Genomic DNA, 17,828 nt, shown 5'->3' on the forward strand with positions numbered 1-17,828 from the left:
GCGTCAATTAAAGAAAGCTTCGTTTATTGCACTTGGTTCTTCACTGTGAGAAGGGGCTACACGCTAAGATATTGCACTTGGCTAATTGGCTAAGCTAAAGGCTAAAACAAGGAGGTCGATTTGCTGAACTCGAGCGGGCGTCGAAACGATTGCTCCAGATTGTGGAGTCGCTGCTCCAGATCGTTCATCGAGTTGCGCAGCGCGTGGCCGCGCGGGCGCAGCGAGATTTGCGGCGAGTGCTGCATCAGGTCGTCCTTGACGCCCGAGAAGGAATGGCGCACGCAGGAGCGCTTCTCGAATTTGGTATTCTGATAGTGCGGATGCGGATGCTGATGCTGATGCGGATGCGGATGCGGATGACTGCGCTGCTCGCAGCTGCCACTGCGGCAATTGTGGGCGACAAGCGGCTCATCCGTCTTCAGCGAATCCTCGTAGGTATCACTGGAATGAAAACAGATGTAGCCCATCGCAGCCAAGTTGTACGGAAAGTAAATGCCACCCACCTGCTGTCCGTGTGCGGCTGCTGGCGCAGCTCCAGGTGCGCCTTGGCATGCCTGGGACAGAGCAGCTCCCCGTTGCTGGCGCGCTGAAAGGAGTCCGGCGAGGTCTCGTACAGCTCACGGCTGCTCAGGAACTCCACGCCCGAGTCCTGGCCCGTCGAGTGCAGCGAGAACAGCGACGTCTCATAATTGTTGCTGAAACAAAGATGCAACGAAATTTTAGTGGCATGCAGCAAAGGCGCAGCCAAAACTCACAGATTGTTCACCGGCTGGCACGAGTTGTACTTGAGCACAAACGGAGCACTGCCATCGGCTGCTGCTGCTGCTGCTGCTGCTGCCGCCGCCTTGGCAATGGACTTTGGCAGCGGCACATCGATGTATTCGCGCTGGCACTGCTGCTGCCTGAATGCGAATGCGAGAAGACGAAGATGAAGAGGACGAAACCAGTTTAGCTTGGTGTCTCTTGTACTCACTCGTTCAGGTACTGGTGGTGCTGCTGCTGTGTGACCAGCGCCTGCTGCTGGTGGTGCTGATGCAGTTGCTGTTCCAGTTTCTCTGTGGCCGTTGCCGTCGACTGCGTTTGCGCCGAGGAGCACAGCGATTCGTTCATGAAGGCGCTGGTTGGACGCGTCTGCACGCCGTTGCCATTGCCGCCGCCGCCGCCGCCTTTGCTGCTGCTGCCCTTGTTGCAGCGCTGCGTGTGCCGCAGCTGGCGCTGGCGTCGCTGCTGCGAGCGCGTCTGGTTAATACCAGCTATGGTATAGGCGAGTCCAGCCTCCGAGGCGGCAAAGTCGCGCTGCGACCAGAGCTGGCTGCAAGCAGATCAAATGATCAGATTTCTGGAACGACTTTGACATTCGCAACGTCAAACGATTCTGATGAAGCTTAGCTTAATTACCAGCTGTTTAGGCGGCTTCTTGTTGTTGTTCTTGCTTTGACTTTTTTTTTACCGTTAGAATTCCAGCGGGCAGCTGAGCTGCAGCAGCAGCCGGTTTGCCCAAGCCAAACAAGAAGCAACAACAACAACCAAGCCATTTGAGCCGCACTTAAAGAAGATTTATTACTTGGCCTTAAACTAAACTATATCTGTATATATATAGATAGATATATATATATATATATATAATATGTATCGATTTATATAGCACAGATGCATTGAAGTCTTTCTGTTACAGTTTCAGGCTTATGCTGCTTTAGGTTTACCGTTTCTGACGCAGGCACAGGTAGCAGCAGGCGGCTATTAGAGCGCCCAGGCTGAGCAGCGCCAGCAGCGCCAAGGTGAGAAATTCCAGTCCGCCCATTAGGCTGGCGGCGGAGGCGTGCGTGGGTCGCGCCGGCTGCCCGAACTCGGCCAATTCGATGATGCGCGGCATAGTCTTGCTGCTCTCGACATGCTGCTGCTGCTGCTGCAGCTGCAGTGCATCCAGTTGGAGTCCGGCCAGCGATCTAGACGAGTAGATAAATGACATAATTTACGGCCTGCGGGCGAGCTGCAACAGGATCACGACTTACTCCTGCAACTGCTCCATTTCCACAATGGCATTGCTGTGCGGGTCAACGGCGTAGATATAGGCGTTGGTGCTGTGCATAGAAAAGGCAAATAATTGATTAGATCGAAGGGATAGCTGCTTCGGAAGGGAGTAGTCTGGCTACTCAGAAAGTCATCTATCTAGCCTTGAGAGCATCTGCAGCAGTAGCAGCAGCTGTCTCTTGGCTCTACTCACGCCACTTCACTGCCTCCGGTGTTCGGCTCGAGCAGGCGCACACGCACATCCTTGCCAATGGCGGAGCTGAGCGCCTCCATTAGACTGTCAATGCGCCGCTCGACGTCCACTGGCATGCCGGCCACCACAAGGCGCACCTGCTTGGCCTCGTCGATGATGTAGACAAAGACGTTGACGATGCCGCTGTGCCCGTCGTCGGCGCCCATGCGATCGGTGGCCTTCACGTCGAAGCCGTAGATGCGCTCGTCCTGCGGCAGATCGGCCAGCAGACGTATGTTGCCGTTGAGCTCATCGATGCCGAAGAGTCGCGTCGGCTCATTGAGCAGGCGATAACGAATCTCGGCGTTGAGGCCTTCGTCGAGATCCGTGGCCGCAACGCGGGTCACGTGGTAGCCGAAGCTGGCGCTGCGCGGCAGCACAGCCACGATCGGCTGTCCATTGCTACGGAACTTGGGCGAGTTGTCGTTCTCGTCGGCAATGCGCACCACAATGCGGCACTCGTTGGGCGCCAGGCCCTCGACACGCTCGTCAACTACCGGATAGGCCACCTTGGCATAGTTGCGCGCGCCGCGGCTGACGCGATCCGCGCGTACCCGCAGCTGGTAGCGCGAGATGTGCTCCCGGTCGAAGGGCTTGAGCGCGTACAGCAGCATATTCTTGGCATCGTATTCGAATGGCGGATGTGCATCGGACTCGTCCAGACCCTCCTCCAGCCACAGCGACCAGCGATAGTGCTCGGCATTGAGACCAGCTGTCAGATTGAGACGCATCACCTCCATGGGCGCCTCGTTGTTCTCCGTTAGCTGCACGTCGTAGTAGGGATGCTGGAAGACGGTCACATTGACTGGAATCTCTGGCTTGGGCGGCGGCGTCGGCTCCGTAACCGCCTGTCCCTGCAGGTTGATGAGCACGACAGCCGTAGCCGACAGTGCCGGACTGCCCAGATCCGAGGCAATCACAGTTACGTTCAGGTGCTCGTAATCGTTGTAGCCGCGTATATGGGACACGGTGGTAATGGTGCCGTCGCGGGAATCGATCTGAAAGACGGGCGCATGCAGCTCCTGATGCAGTATGGAGTAGAGCACGAGGCCGTTGCCATTGCCCACGTAGTCCTTGTCTATGGCATTCACCTGCTTGACAAACATGCCCGGCAGCGTGCTGCGATCCAGGTACGCCTTGTAGACGGGCAGCATCAGGGTGCGATCTGTCACGTCTGCGACGTACTTGATGGCCTTGGTCTGGTCGTCGTAGCCAATGAACTCGGGCCGATTGTCATTAATGTCGAGCACGTTCACCTCCACGTCGACGCTGCTGGACAGGCGATGCACGGGCTCGGCGTTGTCGCTGGCGATCACCTGGAAATTGTACTTGGCGCGCTGCTCCCTGTCCAGCTGCCCGCTGATCTTCAGCACGCCCGAGGCAGGCTTCACTGTAAACGGCAGCAGCTGGTCGCTCAGTGAGTACGTTATGTTCGCATTCGCGCCGTAGTCCATGTCGATGGCCAGCACCTGGCCGAGCACACTGTCCTTGTAGTCGCCCTCGGGCGTATCGAAGCTGTACCAGGACTTCTTGAACGCGGGCACGTGATTGTTCACATCAATCACGGTGAAGCGCATGCAGGTGGTGTCCCTCAAGCCATCTATGTCGGTCACACTCAGATTCAGCCAGATCTCAACGTTGGCCGCCAGCGGATAGTTCACCGTTAGCTCGCCGCTCAGCTTGTCGATGGCAAAGTGACGCACGGCCTGCTTCTTCGGCATGGGCATGCCCGGCGAGCGCTCCGCCTGCTCGCCGCTGAGCTCGTAGTGCAGCTGGGCATTGCGCCCAAAGTCCTCATCGCTGGCGCTGAGCTGCAGCAGCTTCGCCCCGATGGGCGTGTCCTCATAAATGGCGAACAACGGGCACTTGACGGTAATGGCCCGAGCCATGCGACGCCGCGACTTGGCGCGACTCATGACTCCAACGGAGCTGCCCTTCTCCCGCTCCGAGTGCAGCCGAGGTGAGCCGGGTATATGATACGTGGGCGGCGGCAGCATCATGCCATTGGCGCCGGCTGGTGGCAGCACCATGCCATGCGAGCTCTCCACAAAGTAGATCTCCATGTCCGTGTTGTACTCGCGTATCTCCAAGCGCGAGTCCTTGAACACGGAAATGCGCTCGAACATGGGTCCATTGTCGTTGACATCCGCCACGAGAATCGTCAAGTGCGCATAGCCCGAGAGGCCGCCGGTGTCGGCAGCGATGATCTTCAGATTGTACAGCTGCTGCTTCTCCCTGTCCAGGCCGCGTTTGCCCGTATAACTGATGCGAAAGTAGGGCCCGGAGCTCAGCTTGAAGTTCGTCTGCATGAAGGAGTTGTGCAGCTCTTGGTACTTGAACTCCTCGTTCCACTGGTCGGTCAGATTGAATATGTTGAAGGCGCCCGTGCTCGCCGACAGCTTGTGCTGGCTGGCATTGCCGCCGGCGCTGCCGTTGACATACTCGATGGAAAACTGATCGCTGTAGTCGCCCTGCAGCAGCACGCGAAACTGGGCATTGACTCCCTCGTCGGCATCGTGGATCTGAATGGCCTGGTTCATGGAGAGCTCGGTGCCAACGGCGCAGTTCTCATTGATCAAGCCGACGTAGGTGAGCGCATTGAACTTGGGCACGTTGTCGTTGACATCGTCCACCTTGATGTTAACCTGGTAGATGCCCGCGCCACTCACCATGCCCGTGCTGTACTCCACAATCACCGTCAGCTCATAGCTGGCCTGCTGCTCGCGATCCAGACCCGTGAGGGTCAGCAGCGTGCCATCCTCCGTGATGGTTATCTTGTTGATCACCTCCTGCTGATTGGCTATGATGTAGCGCAGCTTCAGATTCGAATCATTGGTCAGACGACGCGGCAATCGGCGCTTCGACTTCGAGTTGCGGTTGCTGCGGTTGCGACTGCGAAAGCGAGTGCCCGTGGTCAGATTGCCGCTTGAGGTCGCCGCGGAGAGCTCGCGAAAGCTGCCCAGCTCATTGTTGGCCACATTCAGGGCATTCTTGTAGAGCAGCTGACCGATAATGCCGCCCACCAGATTCTCCTCCACATGAAAGTTGATTATGTTCATGTTGATCTCCCTAGGCAATGAGAGTTCATATATTAGTTGAGGCTTGAGCGGGGTCCAAGACTCGGATACTCACTCGATGACTGGTCGCAGCGGCACCTTCTCTGGCTCCGGCTTGTTGACCACGTGAATGGTTAGATTCGTGATGAGCACGCCCTCGTCGCTGAGCTCCGCTGAGGCGGCGGTGGTTAGTGGCAGCGAGCTGCGCGAAGTGATCAGCGGCTGCGATGAGTTGGCAAAGAGCTGAAATTGATAGAATTGAGGCTTGGCTTCGGACATCCTCTGCTTATAGTTCTACTCACATAGTTAGCCACAGCTTCAAAGTTATAGATATTCCGCTTGAACTCCGATAGCTCGCGTATTATTGTTATGATGCCCGATCGCTCCTCGATGGCAAATGGCACGCCCTCGGAGTAGGTATGCAGCAGATCGTACATGATCTCGTCTTCGCCATCGTAGATCAGTGTGGTGCGCACCTGACCCACCGAGGTGCCTAGCGGTGTATTGGCACCCACCCAGAATTCATATGGAGCACCCACAAAGTCGATCGCCTGATCATCGATCGTGGCATAGACTTCGATGGTAATCACAGCCAAGGAGAATCGACGCTCGGAGAGATTTGTGGGCTGATCGCTGGCCTCCACAAACACAGCGATGCGGCCGCGTCGCAGCGGCCCAGCCACGTAGATGGTGCCATTTTTGCTGTCCAATCGAAAGGGTATGTAGCCGCTGCCCTTGGGTCGCTGCAGCTCGTAGAGCAGCTGGCCATTGGGCCCCTCGTCGGGATCATGGGCGGCCACGCGTCCTATCTTGGTGCCCACTGGCGCCGTAATGGGCACCTTGAACTCGTAGAGATTGCCGTGATCGAACTTGGGATTGTTGTCGTTGCTGTCGAGCAGTGTGATGTCCACTCGCACCGTGCTGGGACCCGGTTTCTTCAGATGCTTGTCGTCCAGGTAGGATGGATTGCGTTCCAGCGCCTCGACCTTCAGCTCAATGGATCTGCGTTGCTCACGATCGAGCAGACGATCGTCGCGCACTGTGATCCAGCCGGTGCGGGAGTCAATGCGAAAGGCGCCCGCAGATGTCTGATTCTCGAGCAAATTGTAGACGAACTCGGAGTTTTCGCCCTGGTCACGATCAATGGCGTTCACCTGCAACACACTGAAGCCCGTCGGCAAATTCTCCACAATGGAAATGTTATAGAAATCAGCCTCAAACTCTGGCACATTATCGTTCAGATCAAGAACCTCCACCTCGATGCTAAGAGAGAAATAATTGATGAACGAATACTAAATCGAGATCATTTTATATATTTACCGAGCTAACGCTTTCTTTAAAGGATTGTCCTTCTGGCGCGCCTCCAGCTGCACCACGAAGGTATTGCCCGGCAAGCTCTCCTCCTCGAGATCAATCTCCTTCTGCAGATACATAACCCCATTGTGGGGATTCACACGAAACAGCTGGCGCTCATTGCCCGAAATGATGTCGTAGACGAGAGTGGCGTTCAGGGAGTCCTGATCAAACGCCATGATCGGCGGCGCAAAGTACAGGGGTATACGTATGGGCATGCCAGTCATGGGATAGAACTCGTTCAGCTTGGTGCGATAGACGCCTTCGGTGAACTTCGGCGGCAAATCGTCCACATCTCGCACATTGATCGTGATCGTTGTGTTGGCCTGGTTGGCGGGCGTGCCTCGATCCCAGACGAAAATTGGCAACTTGAACTGTCGTATGCCATTGTCAAAGTCCAGCTCACGCTTGAGTATCAACAATGGTCGGTGGGGACTCTTCAGAGCGAAATACGGTCGGCCATCGGCCGACAGCTGCTCGGGCACCGTTGACATGCTGAAGTGGACCTCCGAGTTGGGCGTGTTCGGCTTGTCGCGATCGAAAGCCTGCACGCCCTCAAAGATGATGCTGTCCACGGACGTGTTCTCATCCACATCAATCACATAGGGAACATTGAGAAACTCGGGCGCATTGTCGTTGACGTCCTCAATGTAGACCGTGATGGAGAGATAGCTACCCTGTGATTGTGAGATTGTTGGAGTTGATGGAGTTTAACTAGTTGTGTGAGTGAACGCACCTCCTCCAGTTTCTCATGCTTGCCGGCGCAGAGTATGCGAAACTTGAGCAAATTCCTGGGCACATCACGATCCACGAGACGCTCCAGCGAACGGGCCAGACTTACTACCAGAGTCGTTGAATTATATGCCGTCAGATTGAAGTACTTCTGATCGGCGCTGGCATCGGCGCCCTTCAGTGCCACACTGGAGTGCGGATAGGCTTGCACGCGCAAGATTTCCTTGCCCACCTGTGCGTCCTCCCGCAGACGTATGAAGCGCACGCCTTCACTTTCCGTTGCCACGCCATCTAGCGAGTGGAAGGCGCAGCTGCCAGAGCTCACTAAAGTGGAACGGTTTAACGAATTCAATTAGATGTGTATAGAAAGGGGGAGAGAGAGAGAGCGAGAGAGAGAGTGTGTGTGTGTGGGAGAGGTGTGGTTTAGATACGCCCCAAAACGTTGACAAATTATCAACACAAAATTGTTGTTTCTCTTTTATTTGGCATGCTAATTGCGCGCTGAGAACCGAAAACGGAAAAAATCTCGAAAAGCAACAATTGAAAATCTCCGTGGAGCAAACGTGCGAAACGAATCGCTGGGCCAATTGTTCGAGGAACTGGCCAAAAACTTTCTACGTTTGTCGCGTGGCTGGGCGCTGTTCCGCCCACCGACAACTCGACAGCTCGACAGCTGAGATTTTCATGAGCAGTTGCAACACTTTTCCACATGCATTCAACTGTCGCAGTTGTCGTTGCGGCTGTTGCTGTTGCTGTTGCTGTTGCTGTTGCTGCTGCCATCTCTCATCTAACTGCGTTTCAGTTCCCACCCTCATGACATAATTAGACAATGTTTTGTTGTTTTGCATTTCAGTGCAACACTGCAGTCGCCGCAACAAGTGGCAAGCGGCGCCACTCGGCTGCCAGTTGGGCTCTGCCACTGCCACTGGCTTACTGCCTCAGTGGCTGACTTTCTGACATTTTTTTCGGAACATCTAGTACACGGCGAGAAACTCGAATTTCAGTTGTCTTTCTGTCTCTGGGCTGTTGCTGTTGTCTTATTATTGCTGGAGTGAAATCTTTGTAGTCTTTCGTAGGCTTTACTTGTTTATTGTTAGTCTTATTTCATTTCGTCTGCCAACTTGCTGTGGAGCACTTTAACTTTGTCATCAAATGTGCAACGCAGGGCTGGCAAAGTGATCAGTTGGCTATATATCTATCGATGTTTAGTATATTGATATGTCTAAAAGCTGTCATTAAATTAGATTACTATATCATATGGCACCTATGGCCTGATAGTTTTTGATGTTGTTTTTATATTTCTTAAGAAATCTTAGCTTCTCTCTCTGCAGCTCTTTGGCAAGAATTAGCTTAAAAAATCAATTTTTATTTTATTTTATTTATTTATTTTTATTCTTACACATAATAATGACTTATAAGGTCTAACTACAAGAGTATTTTCACTTCGGGCTGTCATTCTTAACTTTTCTTTTATATTTATATCTTGATGTTGTTAATGTTGCTGTTTTCGCTGTTGCTGCTGCTGCTGTTCGCAGTCATTGCAATTTGAGCTGCAATTTCTATTTACTTGCAGTTTCTAGCTCGCCTTGGTGTGAACTCAGATTATAGTCAGGGCGCACATCCATATCCACATGCAGAGAGACATACATATATGCATATCGTATGGAAATGTAGCATTGCAATTGTGCCACAAGACTTGATTGGGCCGGAAATGCAGTTGGCATAAGCCCAAGGGGCGATATCATTGTTTCATGCGCATTAAGCTGAGATTGAGAAAATGAAGTTTGCACTTGGTGCAGCCTAAGCTGGAGCTAAGCTCATAAATCTGCAGAAAAAACCTTAATTGGCCTCAAATGTAATTTCAGTGAGATGGAAGGGCAGAATTTTGTACTCTTAAAGGGAACATAGGGAATACATAGCTTATATATATATCTACATATATTCTATATATTTTCTATGCATTCACTTAAAATATATTCCATATATTTCCTATATTTTCCTTTAATTAAACCAAACTCTGCCAGACAGCTCTTAGCCTCACAATATGCTTATGCAGTAAGCTTTAAACAATTTCAATTTGTTTTTTGCATAAATCTAACATTAAAACAAACCGATTCATAAAACAAGAGCTGAAACTTTACAACTCTTCGGCATCTGCTTTAAGTTGCACTCAAGAACACATAGCTTGAGGCAAAAATCTGTGCAGTTTGCTAAATGTATTCAGTATACTCAAATATTAGGCGAAATGACAAATTTACAGACAGTCAAGAAGTTACAAATAAATATAGATAAAATAAATAATAGAAATATAAACTGTAAACTAGGTTTCCGCATCTGCATTAAGCGAAATAACTGAAAAAATATTCTCGGGCTTGCAGTTCATACTCAGCTAATAATGTTTTCTACTTTGGCAGAGTCTTGGGCTTTAATTCTTTCCAAGTCGATTCTTTTAGAGTACTGACCATATAAATCATGAACTTCGAGGTTCTAACCCTAAAAAGCAATAGTATAACAAATACTTTTAAAGTTTTTCCTGGCTAAAAAGAACAATAAGATTATAAATAAGAAAAAAAAAACAACAAAATGTACAAGATGTGATACTAAAAACAACACAAAAAAAATTAAAAATAAAATAAAAAATTTTAAAAGATATTTAACAATAATTTTAATGCATTTGTTTGCCATTCTGACGCAAGTGATGATAGATTAAATAACTACACATTTATAAAAAGAATATTAAAATAAATAAAATGAAAATTAAAAAAAAGAGTAAAAATAAATAAATAATAAATCGAAATCATTAAAAAAATATATAAAGCCTAATTGAATTTTTACAAAAATTAAACTAGGATTAAAAATAAAACAAAAATATGTTTAAAATATTGTAGTATAATCCCAAGAAGAAAATCTGAATTTCCATGTTAAATGAGCTTAGGGGCATAAAAACGTAAATAAATAAAGAAAAAATTAAAACAAATTTTTAAAATTTGACAAAAAAAAAAGAAAAACTTAAATTTTTAAAATTTGACAAAAAAAAAAGAAAAACTTAAACTAACTTTTCACAAAATAAAATTGTAAGCAAAATTGTAAAATATCAAAAAAAACTCTCAAAAGTTAAATTGGCTCTTCTTCAAATTTAACTAAGAAGAAAAAAATGTAAGGAACAAATTCCAAAGGCTGAATTGCCTTTTCTCAATTGAGAGAAAACCAAAAAATAAAAAAAATTCAGTTTAAATGAAAACAAAAATACAATAAAAATGAAAAATATATTTATAAAGTATTCGGGTCACAGTTAAGAGAAATACTAAAAGATATAAAATGTGCTTTGATGAGCAACTTTTCCAATCATTTGTTTGGACAAACAACCAAATTGTGATTTGCCTTTGGCTTTTCACAATCTTCTGTGACTTCACTAACATCGAAGATCTATTATGGCCATGTTACGCTGCGCTTTGTTAACGTTTATCGCATTGAGCAGTGGCCTGACAATAGACGGTTTTATCTTAGTTCCATTTGATAATAGCAAACGCTCCAGTTTTAATTTAAATAGCCTTGTAATACTTGCGATCGGCGCGCCTAGTTTTCGCATCGAACTAGTTTAATAATCCACAATTTATGGCACATTCACTCAATTGTCAATGCTCTCACGTCAGGTAAATGATGTATAATTTGAATGCTTCTCCATTTAGCGGGCGCGTCGCAGTGTTTCTCATACGGAACTAGTTGGGGCGGTGGGTCAAGTGGGTTGAGCTGTCGGTATACTTAAGCATTAGGTTCAAGCGGTTAGTGTTTTATATATTCCAAGTACGCGTTTGAGTGAGCGACTCGCAAATGAAAACTTAATTAGGAAATTGCGGCAACTCTTTAAGTGTTTCCAGTTCTTCACTTCAACTTTGGGCCAGCTCAACTTTTGTTGTCGCTGTGCTTGGGGCGTGTGTGAGTGTAAGGTGTGTGGACGCAGGAGCTGGTTGGGAAATGGGGCAACAAGTTTTGTGCTGCAGGCAGTGCAAGGCCTAACTGTGCCACATGTTGCATCAACAGACCAACAAATTGACCAATTGATCGAGCTCCCACTTCCTAGTCTCTTATCGTCGCAGACATATGTAAATTTACAGCGTTCAAATTGAAATTGGGGTTATTTAACGGTTCATCTAGACAAACAAGTTGGCCAATGCGAGACGAAAGAGCTGAAGACCTGAAGACTGGAAGACTTTGGAGACGTCGAAGCTGCATTGACAAATCCACACGCACAACTCTCTAATACACACGCACACACACACACACACAGCCACTTGGCTTATGCACACTCACTAACAAGGCCATAACAACTGCAACTTGCCTTGCTCTAATCCCGTTTGGGCCGCAGCTACGCACACGCAGATCATCCAGGCGCCAAAGCAGGCAGCATAAATTAGGCTCAGCCCGGCCATACTCAGCGAATATCTTTGAATATTTTTGAATGCGTTTGTTTCTTGTGCACAATTTAACCAAAATATACACACTCGCGCGCGCACACACAGTCACACACACACACACAGACGCTGTCACAGTCTCTCTTACATCGCGCACAACCGACAGCGCAAACAACTCGCGATCAACTGAACTGAGCTGGCCAAGCCGCAAGCCGCAAGCCAAGTTAAGTCTAGCTCTATGCGAGCATATGATGCGACTAGTTTTTCAACATAAAGAAGAAGAAGAAGAAGAAGAAGCAGCAGCAGCAGCAGAGGAGGAGCGACAAGTGCAACAAGTGGCAGGAAAATGAAACTGTGCCCCAACAAAGTCTGGGTCAAAAGAATGCAGCAGCTCAGCTTTTATCCTGCTTGATGTGAAATACATAAAAGATATCTTTATAAAACAAAACAATAAAAAACCGTTAAAACTAAACAATACAAAAGAAATTAAATGAAATGGAAATGTAAAGAAATGAAAGAAGGAAGAGCAGCCCAAAAGCCAACAACAAAATAGCAATAGACTTTGTAATAATAAAAACAATAAACAGCCAAACTTATTAACATAAACATGCAGTAGAAGAAGAAGCAGAAGAAGAGGTAGCAGCTCGAGCAGAAGACGAGGAAGCTAAGCAGCGTGCTTGGGCGGAGAGTGCTTGACGGGGTGATACCCTGTAGACAAGGGTCATAGACATGAAAGGCAAACAGCTGACTGCTGCACAAGTGCCAATATACTCTTCTTTCATTTAATAACAGTGCATACAAAATATATATTTTGAATGTGCGTATACCCAATGACCTACATATCAAGTTTGTTGCATATAGCTTCCATACTTCTCGAGCTATGCGCAAAAGAGCAACAGATGAAATCGATATTTATCGAGAGTGAAACTGAGATCAAGCTGCTTATGGCATATGCAAATATATATATCAAATTTACAGCTACAAAACTTGGTATGCCAAGCGCTGAGCAAAGCTTTGCTTAAAATCGATTTTTATAGATATTAGCTATAAATTGAAGGAATTATAATTGAGACAGACAGTTGAGAAATATATAGGCGTATGCTGCATGCCCTACACTAGCCGTCACACTCAGTGCCAATATACCCCATGTTAGGCAATTTGTCTAGGGTATAGGCCATAAAGTGCGCAAGGTACGCTTGATGAGCGAATGCGCCCAGCGTTGGCCATTAACACGCCCCATTCTCAGTTGTTTAGCAGCCAGATCCAAACAAGAGCTTCAACCAAGCGCAGCTGCTGCTGCTGCAGATCAAAAATCAAAAGCTGTAGAAGAAGACGAAGATAACAGAGGCAAACACAACAATGCGATAAGCTGAAGCTGCCACCGCTCAGAGCCGCTGCCCAGGCTGCAGTCGAAGCTAGTGAAGCTAATGCAGAGGCGTCTTAACGGTGCTGGGCATAGCTCGAGCTGGAGTTGGAGATGAGCTCCATAGAATGCAAAAGCGAATGGGCTGAACAAAAGCGAAGAGCAACAATAACAAAAAACAGATCTCTAGATCAATTCCGAACAACAACAACAGCAACAACAACCACAACGGCAACGGCAATTGCCTTTACATAACACCTGAGCGGAGCCGATGTTGCAGCCAGTCAAGCGGGCAGCTGGGGCCTGAGGGACAGCTGCAACCGTCGTCCGCCCAGCGGCTTGGAAAATTGGCGCGTGCGAAGGCTCCTGTGCTTGCGGTTACCTGGCAAGAGTAGATCGCATATACATATGCTAATATGCGAGGGCAGTTCAAGCAGTTGCTGCCGCCGCGGCGCAGCTGTCGAAGTGAAAGCAGGAAACGTTTCAGTCCAAACTAAAGACTAGAGCTAATTTAACTATGCATGTCATAAAAATTGGATTACGAATTTGCCCCATTCAATCATGAGTCGTTTCAGTCCCCAAAACTAGCTTTGGCGCTTTGAGTGATTCGTGAATGATGCAACCCAAGTCCGCATTCGAAATGCTTTGTTAACGGCTTATCGATTGCAGCGGGGGGCGTGGCTAAGGCATTTCTTATGCAACTAGAACCCTGACTGACTGAAGTGGATCGAAGTCTGAGATTTGTATACTTTGACAAGGGAATACCCTGTCTGATCTGATTTACGGGCATATCAGCTGCAATGAAATTAAATTTTAATGGAACTTGAAGTCAATGGACTTTGATTACTTTACCTATTACATAATAAATATATATATATATATTTTGATACCATCATAATACATGCCAATCAAGAGAAGAAGAAGTATGTTTGAGTTATCATAGAAAATGATGCAAGACGAGTTAACAAGTGTTACATTATGGTCATATGTAAACATATATATATATATATATTTATATATAGTCGTAGGCCCGAGGTCATTTCTTAGTTACAATGTTTAATCAGCGACAACGAAGTATATGCGAAGTTGATTAGAAATAATGACCTTGACCTTGACCTTGTCAACCTTTCACAGCTTAAGGCTGGAGAAGATTGCCAAAATTCGAATGTAATATTAAATTATACGATATTTTTTGGGTAATTCACATCATTCATCACTCTATCTATGTATATGTCTGCCTCTCTCTCTCTCTCTCTTTGTCACTTTGTCTACTGCTTTTCCACTTTCTCTCTCACTTACTCTATCTGTCTATCACTTGCTCAGTCTCTATCTGTATCTTTATAAATTTCTTTCTGCCGCACTCTTTTTTCTCGTACTATCTCTTTCTCTCTCTGCCCCTATCTATATTTCTCAATGCATCTATGTCTGTCTCCTTTGTTCTCTCTCTCTATCTCTCTCTCTCTTTAGCTCTGCCTTTTTCTGTCTTTAAACCTGTCTTTATCTCTGTCTTTCCCTCTTTCTCACTGTCTCGCTCTGTCCCTCTCCCTCTCTCTCACTGTCTCCCGCTGATCCTCTCTCTCTCACTCTCACTCTCTCTCTCTCTCTGTCTCTCTTTCTCTCTCTACTCTCTACTCTCTACTGCGAGAGCGCGCGAGCGAGAAGAGCGCGAGGGCGAGAGCGAGAGAGAGGCGAGAGGCGCGAGCGAGAGCCGCGAGGAGGAGCGGCGAGCGCGAGAGAGCGCGCGAGACGAGAGGAGCAGAGGAGGAGCGGCGAGAGAGAGAGGGGGGAGAGAGAGCGCGAGAACAGAGAGAGAGAGAGAGGGTGAGAGCGCGTTCTATCGCTTTCTCGCTCTCGACAAAATCTTTCTATCTCTCTCACTCCACTCTCCTCTTCTCTCTCTCTCTTTCTCGCTCTTCTACCTCTCTATTCCCTATCTCTCTATTTCTCTCTCTCTCTCTCTCTATCTCTTTCTCTCTCTCTCTTACCCTCTCTCTCTATCTCTCTCTCTCTTTCTCTCTCTCTCTCTTTCTCTTTCTTAATGCTTCTGTATGTATGTTGCTCTATCTAAATAAATTCAAAATTCGCAAAAAATTATTTATTCAATTAGTTTTCATATCAATACATACAAAGGTAAAGAGTATTATAAGCTAGACAGGTGTTGTCTATTGCAGCAACTAGTTTTTTCTTTCCTATGCTGGGTGGCTCTCGGTTTTTGGCCACTTTCTTATCCAGTTTGAGCGATTTTAGAAAACCCCCAAAAAAAACGATAAAAATGAGATTAGAGACAAGCGCAATAACGAACAGTAGATGGCGCCAGCTGACATGGTAGCTGTCATCGCTAAGCCAATGCACAAACCAAAAACAAAAGCTTCTCAGCGCTTTATATTCTCCACAGTGAACTGCAATATGATGACTATGAAGTTGACGGCATAGGAGACGAGAAAGAGCCAAAATGCGTTGTCCAAGTTGAAGAGGCCCAAGATGGGGAACTTCAGGTTGTCCAGGGGCCACATCAGCAGCGGCGTCGGCAGCACAGCCTGCAAGCAGCACAAGTCTGAAAGCGAAAGATCTCACAGGAATTGAATTGAGACGCACCTGCTCCAGGGTCAGCTGCTGAGGCACATAGCACAGCTCCAGGCAGCGCCTGCGCAGCTTCGCATGCTGCACTTGACACATTTGCGTGGCCAAGATGAGAGCATAGAGTTGAATGGCGACGATCGCACAATAGTTCGATATGGTCAAGGGGATGCCGTGCTGCTCCACAAAGTAGGACATATAGGCATACATGTTGGCCAGGATGTTGATGAAGTTGCCAATGACCAGCAGGAAGATGCCCAGCTGCAGGACGCCAACGAAGTCCGCGCAGACCAGCAACAGACGTTGCTCGCGCCGCAGCAGCCGTCGCTGTTGACCTGCCGCCGGCTGCTGCCACTGCCACTCCAGTTGCTGCATGCTGCCCAGCAGCAGGAGCAGCGCGCAGAAGACGCCATTGCCAAAGACGCTGCTCATGTGCTGCACATAGAGCTGAATGCCGTAGGCCAGCAGCTGCAGCCAGGGCAGCCGTGCCGCATTCTGTTGCAGAAAAGGCACGTTGCAGAGCAGCTCGTACAGCGACAGCAGCAACTTGGCCCACATCAGCAGCGTGGCGGGCCAGCTCAGGCTGTGCCGGCGCTGCAGGCGCGCCAGCCCGTTCAGCAGCCGCGCCAGGCGCTGGCGCTGCCAGATGTGGGCGAACAGCAGCGCCAGCGATATGGCCACATCGCCGGCCATCGTGGCCAGCGCGATGTGTTTGAAGAGCGTCGAGTGCTTCACGTTTGTCGCCTCGTACATGGCCAGGCTCTGGCGCAGCAGCAGCGGCGACAGCGCCAGCAGGCCCAGCCAGTGCAGCCAGGCGCTGGCTGTCAGCAGGCGGCGGCAGCGTGCGCCACGTCCACAGCTAAAGCTGAGCGGCGCCAGGCCCAGCGCTTGCCATAGACGCACCAGCAGCAGCAGGCACAGCGCACCGAAGTGCGGCAAGCGTGGCATGTTGAATGCAACTGAAAAAAGGCGGCGCGTGGCAGCTGCATGCGAACCGGCACGCTGCACCAGCTCCTATCCCCTGCCCCTCCCCTGCCCGTGCCTCCATCCACAAACCCATTCAAGCTGGGCCACAACTAACTATTAGCAATCTAACCCATAAACGTTGCACAACACGTTATCGCGCCCCAGCGGAATTAACGCAATTCCAGATAAGTGCGACTGAAAAAACTCAAAGGAAAACAAAAATAAAAACATTGCGATCGATAGATACAGAGATACAGATACAGTTACAGATACTATATGTTGTATACATAACAATTGTGCTATAAAAAAAGCTTACATATGTATGTGTATATATATATATATATACATATATAAATATATATTCACATATATATATGGTGCAGATACATTTATGGATACATTGCAGATATAGCTACAGATACAGATACATATATAGATACATTGTTTCCATGCTTATAAAAATACATATCTGTCTATTTCTGCCTTATCAGCTGTTTGCCCTCAAGTCTTTAAGGCTTCAGGGCCAACTCTACGAGAGACACAAAGCTGCAGTTACAGATACTTTTGCAGCCACAGATGCAGGATATACGATATGTGGAATATGTGTATATATAATATATATATATATATATATATATATTTATATTTGCTGATACAGCCTAAGTTTCTTTAACTCTAAGGCAAAGCGATTGAAAGATCAGTAGATACACAGTTAGAGATACTTAAGCATACACAGATACAGATGCAGTTACATTAAATTGAAAATATAATATATAAATATATATATGTGTATATATATGCTGAATCTGCTGTTTATCCTAAGTTGCATTGGCTTAACACATTAACGATTGATAGCTCGATAGCTACCCAGACTGAGATACATTTGCAGAGATACAGATACATTTAGAGTATGTGGCACATATATATATATATATATATATATATATATATATTGTATACATATATATATATCTGACTTTGCTGTTCGTCCTAAGTCGCTTAACACGTGAACGATCGATAGATCGATAGTTCGATAGATACACAGATTGAGATACATGTGCACTTAAAGATACAGATACATTCTCTCTTTATGTGCTGACACCGAT

General features: G+C 47.8%; 2 protein-coding genes across 2 annotated transcripts; both read right to left on the minus strand.

Moving 5' to 3' along the window:
* Positions 1-58: 58 nt before the first annotated feature.
* Positions 59-9,029, minus strand: LOC111598894 (cadherin-89D). Its single transcript, XM_030224811.1, has 12 exons — positions 8,972-9,029; positions 7,409-7,728; positions 6,640-7,349; positions 5,622-6,582; positions 5,396-5,562; positions 2,225-5,332; positions 2,013-2,081; positions 1,704-1,946; positions 974-1,312; positions 756-902; positions 504-695; positions 59-441 (listed from the first exon to the last, which is right to left on the minus strand). Exons 1-12 carry the CDS (start codon positions 9,027-9,029, stop codon positions 102-104), a joined length of 6,654 nt encoding a protein of 2,217 aa, XP_030080671.1. The 3' UTR covers positions 59-101.
* Positions 9,030-15,551: 6,522 nt separating this feature from the next.
* LOC111598903 (putative gustatory receptor 89a) lies at positions 15,552-16,704 on the minus strand. Its single transcript, XM_023314376.2, has 2 exons — positions 15,775-16,704; positions 15,552-15,716 (listed from the first exon to the last, which is right to left on the minus strand). Exons 1-2 carry the CDS (start codon positions 16,702-16,704, stop codon positions 15,552-15,554), a joined length of 1,095 nt encoding a protein of 364 aa, XP_023170144.2.
* Between the last annotated feature and the right edge of the window lie 1,124 nt (positions 16,705-17,828).

The sequence above is a fragment of the Drosophila hydei genome, unplaced genomic scaffold (assembly GCF_003285905.1).
Source record: "Drosophila hydei strain 15085-1641.00,03,60 unplaced genomic scaffold, DhydRS2 tig00008119-arrow-pilon, whole genome shotgun sequence".
NCBI lineage: Eukaryota > Metazoa > Arthropoda > Insecta > Diptera > Drosophilidae > Drosophila > Drosophila hydei.